This window comes from Hippocampus comes, unplaced genomic scaffold (assembly GCF_001891065.2).
Source record: "Hippocampus comes isolate QL1 unplaced genomic scaffold, H_comes_QL1_v1.1 scaffold169, whole genome shotgun sequence".
Taxonomy (NCBI): domain Eukaryota; kingdom Metazoa; phylum Chordata; class Actinopteri; order Syngnathiformes; family Syngnathidae; genus Hippocampus; species Hippocampus comes.
The window spans coordinates 180,491-187,125 of NW_017806049.1; the positions used below are offsets into that span (position 1 = coordinate 180,491).

Here is a 6,635-nt window from a genome sequence, read left to right on the forward strand (position 1 = left end):
GAGTTCGCAAGTAAGACTCTTAGGGTACTGTTCAACTTATACAACTCCAAGCATTCAGTGATCCATGTATGTGGCATCGAGTCATAGGCTTTCTTGTAATCAATCCAGGCTGTGCACAGGTTGGTATGTCGGGACCTGCAGTCTTGTGCGACTGTTCTGTCAACCAGGAGCTGATGTTTGGCCCCTCTGGTATCTCTACCAATGCCCTTCTGTGCTTCGCTCATGTATTGATCCATGTGACTACTTATCTTCGCCGCAATGATGCCTGACATGAGCTTCCATGTTGTGGAGAGACAGGTTATTGGCCGATAGTTGGATGGGACTGCACCCTTTGAGGGATCCTTCATGATCAGGATCGTTGGCCCTTCGGTTAGCCATCCTGAGTGAGTCCCATCCCTCAGCAACTGATTCATTTGTGCTGCTAGGCGCTCATGGAATGCTGTGAGTCTCTTTAGCCAGTCAGTGTGGACAATGTTCGGGGCTGGTGCTGCCAGTTTTTCATATCTGAGACTCTTTCCTGTATGTCTGCCACTGTTATGGTCACTGGGTTCTGTTCAGGGAGGTTGCGAAGCTCCTCTCTCAAATATGACAAACATTTTTATTAATGACATGTTAGACTGTGTTCCCACTGCTCTCACTCACTCAGCACACAGCAGATTTACAAAGCACATTTATAAAGAAAAAAAAAATCTAACCTGGGCTGAATTGGCATTTTGCACTGTCATCATCAAACTTGAAAAGGCAAATTTGGAAGAGGAAGAAAAATCCATCAAAAACAGACAAAATGGTGATATGGTGGTAGCATTACAGACAGCACCATGTCATCGTCACACATCGTCAGAACATGCTTTCTGCTGAAGATGCCCATTAACTTTCATTTTTCCTGGTTTTTGGCCCAACATGGTGTCTTTAATGTATCTTACAAACAAAACGTTATCCCTGTGGAGGGCTTGATCTCTGTTTATAATGGCTTTTGTCGTGGCTTGTTAATTACCAGGGTAACGCTAACTCGTTCCGTCCGTATTATTCCGGATATTTAAAAAAAAAAAAAAAAAAAACAACGGCAGACTGCTCAAACAGGTTGAAAATGAGCAAAAATCGTTGGTAATGTTTGACAGCACATCAGTTGGAGAGTCGCGGAGCTGTCCAGCGTTTGCGCTGTCCAATTGCCATCTCACCAATCAACTCAATACAGACAGGAAAAAAAGTGCGCTGATGAGTGAATGAGAATATCTCCGCACAATTGAAGCACTTTATCACGACGTACATTAATAAGTGTCGATAGCTAACGCGTTGTGCAATTCAACTGCGTTCTTCAAGCTCAAAGCTGCTTCGCGTCGTCATTGCGCAACGCACAAATGATTATCCTGATTTGTGCGTATGCAGGTTTCGTTCAATTTCGGGGCCGTTATAGCTGTTGCTCATCATGGCGTGCATGCGTGCATATGCGCGCGTGTTCATGGTTGCGCAACCGTGTGCATGCGTATGTGTATGCTTGCACGTTCGCGATCGGGTCAATCGTGGGAGGTTGATCGCTTTGAAAGTCGATCTTTGGTGAAAAAAGGTTGTGCATCCCTGTTCTAAATTATGCAGACTATCATTTAGATAAGGGGTGCCGAAGTCCAGTCCACGAGAGCACCTATTCAGCCTATTACCCTGCGGCAAGACGGCTGATTTAAATGCTCATGATCGTTTTCAGGCTTCGACAAAGTGTGCCGATGAGGCAATCATCACTCATTTTTCCTATTCTGTTTACTATTTACATGATTAGGAATTTATACAGATGTAACTTCACCATTAGGGAAGCAAAAGTAATCTGCCGTGTTATATAAATGTGAGATGGGAATGGGATTTAATAGGTTTAATCAGTTTGAGCACTATATGTCGAGCTTGTTTTATTGCTGCTGCCGCTGTAAATGGGGATTGCTTTTTTTTTTTTGCCATGGTCATTTTTGTTTTTTTTTAATGCATGCGTGCTGTTGTGTGGCTTCTTGTATTCATGAGATGTTTTGTTTTGTTCTGCTCAACAGCAAACATAAATCATTAAAGACAAGAAGAAAACAAAGAATCAATTCAATGTAAATCTGGACTTCTTTTTTTCCATTTAAGATTGGAAATGCTGATCTTTAGAAGCTGATGGACATTACTGGAACATATATTGCATGACAAAAGATGAGCTTTGGTGGAAGGGTGTCACAAGGAAACAACCACTACATTTTGATTCAAATCTGCACTGTAATTCTTGGACGTGTTATATTTAGCAATGGAAATGCTAATTCATATAAGATGAGGGACATTACTGCAACAGACAGACCAAAGGTTTACCTTTGGTGAAAGACCCGGTACCCCCAACTAAGTTATGTTCAAAAATTAAAACGGGTCAGCAACTAAAGGATACCAGTTTGATACACACTTATGAAATAAGACATATGCCAAAATTACCATTATCGTCTTATTCATCAATTACATCAATGTATGTGAAAACAACGATCATATTAATGATTTCACACTATAATAAATAAATAAATAAATACCATATGCAACACTCTAGATGACTTCTACAACCTGCTTGTATAAAATGTCCCATCACAGGTGGGCTATTTTTGGTCCGTGCGTTACTCATGTGGTCGCAGGCACATTGTCAGTGATCCCTGCCTTACAACATTCTTCTTTTTAAATGTACCTCTTTGCCAAGGTCCTCTCTGATGACCTGCTCGATCTCTTCCATGCTGCTTTGAGGAGCTTGACTATGGAGTACTTTCAGCGTGGATGTGTACTCTTCCGGAAGGAGATAATCCAGTGCACCAAGGTGCTGTCCGACCTTGATAAAGGTACCACGATTTGCACAGCACAGATCTCGAAGACGCTCTGCTGAACGTCGATGTACCTATAAGTGGTGAGGAAAACAGAGTATGTATTTATGTACAGTCAAACCTAGGTTTTTGAACGTCTTGGTTCTTGACCAATTTGGTTTTTGACCCAAAAATTTCGAGTTTTTTATGCCTCGGATGACGAACAAATTTCGGTTCTCGAACAAACTGATGTTAAGAGGCGACACAGCCCCCCCCCAAAAAAAAACTAACTGATGATGTTGTGCTCACAAATGAAAACCCCGCAAAAGACTGAAGCCACAATAATGAAACCACATAGTCGCAAGGGAAGATTGTAAATCAAATCACCCCCCCCCCCAAAAAAAGGTTTCAAAATATATTCCACTACCGCCATTCTTACAATGAGTGCAGTTGATTTGAGCGGCGCTTTTAGACAAACTCCAAGCTGCCAGCATGTGTCGCTAGGTGGTCACAAGCGGAACACGGAAGCAGTTAATTAAGTCAAATTGTGCGAGATGATGTTTCACCTTCAAGAGGTGTTTTAGACGCCTAAGCACGGAAGACAAAAGATGTGTAAATTTGTTGTTGTTAGAGGTGGGGTAAATTAAACCCCCCAAATTAAGAAAAAAACAAAACAAAAAAGATAAAAACCCAAACATTTTTTTCTTTTTCTATTAAAAATGGGAGAAAATGGGAATGGGAGAAACGCCCAAAACAAAAACGCCACCCCCAAAAAATATACTGAAAGATATTTATATATTTTTTAAATCACATTTTGAAAAAAAGTCTGCCAATATATGAATCCCCGCGTTCTGAGCGGCGAGTATACAAGAGTCCACTGTGTTGCAAATTGATATCTCTCCAAATATTGGTTATCAGCCTCCTTGACACTATTAATAAGTGTCAGGATCAGGATCAATTTTTTTTTTTTTAAACAGTACACACACACACACACACACACACACACACACACATACATACATACATATTGGTCTATCACTAAGTACATTGAGAGACAGATAATATATATGGTGCCCCCCAGTCTGACTGACCATCTGATAATGATTATGGAGAGTTCCTCTCCTGAGACAAGAGCAAATAAAAAGCCGTGAAATTGGCTCCGGTGAACCGTTGCAACCCACCACATTGACATTCTGCATGTTCTTCAGTCAACACCAAAACAGAAAGTGAAAGATTCATGAGAAAAATTGTTCATTTTTACGGAACACAAATATATGTACAGTATGGATGTTTTTTTTCCCATTGTGCAACTTTGTGCTTAGTTTTGAGCATTCACACACGATTACAATAATATAATAAAACAGTTCCCGTCTGTCTTTGAACGGACATGTCACTTGACTCAGTCAAGTCTCTATTTCTGGCATAATATCTTTTGAAAGCAATCTGGAAGCAAGGCTCACATCCCTTTTCCTCCTGCTTGGAGCCTAATCATTTGATTCATCATCACTCCTCTCTTCCAAGCAATCAGTATGTTTTGTTCCACAGAGGCCGGCTCACAGCTCAATAATGACATCACCATGGAAATAATGTTTTCTGAAAGCTTGAAATGACTCTATTCTGGCATAGGCTGACGCTAGCCACCACGCACCAAAAATTCATGCGTCATAGAATCCCCAAACTGGTAAACAAATAAAGCAGATTGGATACATTTGTGGAATGACAAGCATGAAAACAAATGATAGGACTGTAAATTAGCACTGTAAATTAGCACAAATAAACAACATTTAACAGTGTTTTAGATTTTAGCTTTTCACACTCACAAAAAGCATTAAGGAAAAATAATGTATGTGCTGAAAGTCAATGTGTGTGTTTGCAAAAGTTCCAGTGTTGTGAAAGCACCTTTCATGCACCAAGCACTTTGCTTGCAGCAATTACCCTGCCCTCCCTGTGTGTGTCGTCAGCGGTTCAATGAAACCTCAGTTGGATTTAATTGTAAAACTAAACACAAAACAACATGAAGGATACTGTGTACATGGGATATTTAAGACACATCTTTTAAAAACTTTCTTATTTTAGGGACTCACAGGGAACGAGGAATCCAGCGGTAACCCTGAAGTTATGAGACAATTTATGAATCATTAAAATCATTTCAATTTCAAAAGCCATACAGTTACATGTAAATGATCATGAAAAGCCCATTCAGTAAATGTTGGTTTCAAAACCAGAATGCTGCTGCTCGCCTCTTCAGTGGTACTCGTAAGAGGGAGCACATAACTCCTACTCTGGCATCCCTTCACTGGCTCCCTATACATTTTAGAGTTCTTTTCAAGATCCTATTTGTTTTCAAATCTTTAAATGACCTCGCACCACCTTAACTCGCTGAGCTCATCCGCCCCTACACAACTGCTCAACGCCTCAGGTCTGCGGACCAGACATTATTAGAAGTACCAAGAACTAAACGGAGGCTCAGAGGGGATCGAGCCTTTTCCGTTGCTGGTCCCTCTCTCTGGAATGACCTCCCACTGAACATTCGGCAAGCCCCCTCGCTGCCCATCTTCAAAACCCGCCTCAAAACTCACTTGTATTCTTTGGCATTTGACTCAGCATAACTCAGATTTTATCTTAGTTTTACTGTCTGGTGCCTTCAACCATCTTTGTGACTGATTTATTGCTTTATTGTTGTATATATGTTAGTTGCTCCATGTACAGCACTTTGTATGCAGCGATGGCTGTTTGAAAGTGCTCTATAAATACAGTTGAGTTGAGAATCTATGCCTATATTCGCTGGCAATGCAAGGCAAGGCATTTTTATTTATATGGCACATTTCAAACACAAGTCAACTCAATGTGCTTCACACAAGCAGAGCCAAAACAACTACAGGTATTGACAAGTAACAGTGAATAACATTCAAAAGCAAAGCAGAGAAAAGTAGCTTACAAAAAAAAATATTAGAACGGACATTTAAATACATCAACAGAAAACTTTAAAAACATTTTAAAGTAAAAAAAAAAGAAATAAAAGTGGGTTTCTAAAATATCGAAAAAATATAAACGTATATTCGCTGGTGACATCTTAGTAACTGTGGTAAACCAATTCTGAATGAATCACAATTCAAAGAACAGACAACAACAATTAATAACAGGATGGGCAAAAATAATTACATCCTGTTTAAAAAGAATCATTTTGTAAGAGAGAGGGTGGCTCCTGGATGTTAAACAGTGTGTGCAGCAAATAGAGGAGACAACAATAGATATTCAGTACTGACTTCTTGAAAAGCGAAGAGTCAAAGGTGAGCTCATTGTATGCTGTTTGGGCAGCTGTTCCTATATTGAGAGCACAGCTGCAGTAAATGATTTCTGTTGCAACACCGGGATTTAATGGCGAGGATTAGAAGACTGTGAACAAGCCCCATTTTATGATTAGGGTGCCCATGATTAGGTCGTTTTTCGGCTCACTGAGGCAAGTCGGACTGCCAAGCACAAAAAAAGGGGGTGGGGAATGGCACGCATGCTTAGTGTTTGTGCGCATGTTTCTAAGTCCTATAGCAATACAGTTTACCAGCGGTGCTAAAATGGGGTAGATTACATTCGCTCAAATTCGTTGATAGTGGAAAAATTTTTTAAAAAACACATATACAGGTACATACATATACCTGTATATATATATATATATATATATATATATATATATAGTCTCACCCCTCGGGTGGTGTCCATCCCTCATTCAGCTCGGGTCCTCTACCAGAGGCCAGGAAGCTTGAGGGTTCGGCGCAGTATCCTTGCTGTTCCCAGCACTGCACATTTCTGGACTGAGATGTCCGATGTTGTTCCCGGGATCTTTTG

General features: G+C 40.4%; 1 protein-coding gene across 1 annotated transcript in view; it reads right to left on the reverse strand.

The window, feature by feature from the left end:
- Window positions 1-6,635, reverse strand: part of adck1 (aarF domain containing kinase 1) — a 51,891-nt gene that overhangs the window by 31,482 nt on the left and 13,774 nt on the right. Inside the window, exon 4 of the mRNA XM_019892981.1 lies at window positions 2,684-2,887. Within this exon, the coding sequence (XP_019748540.1) occupies window positions 2,684-2,887 (204 nt within the window). The remainder of the gene's footprint in view (window positions 1-2,683; window positions 2,888-6,635) is intronic.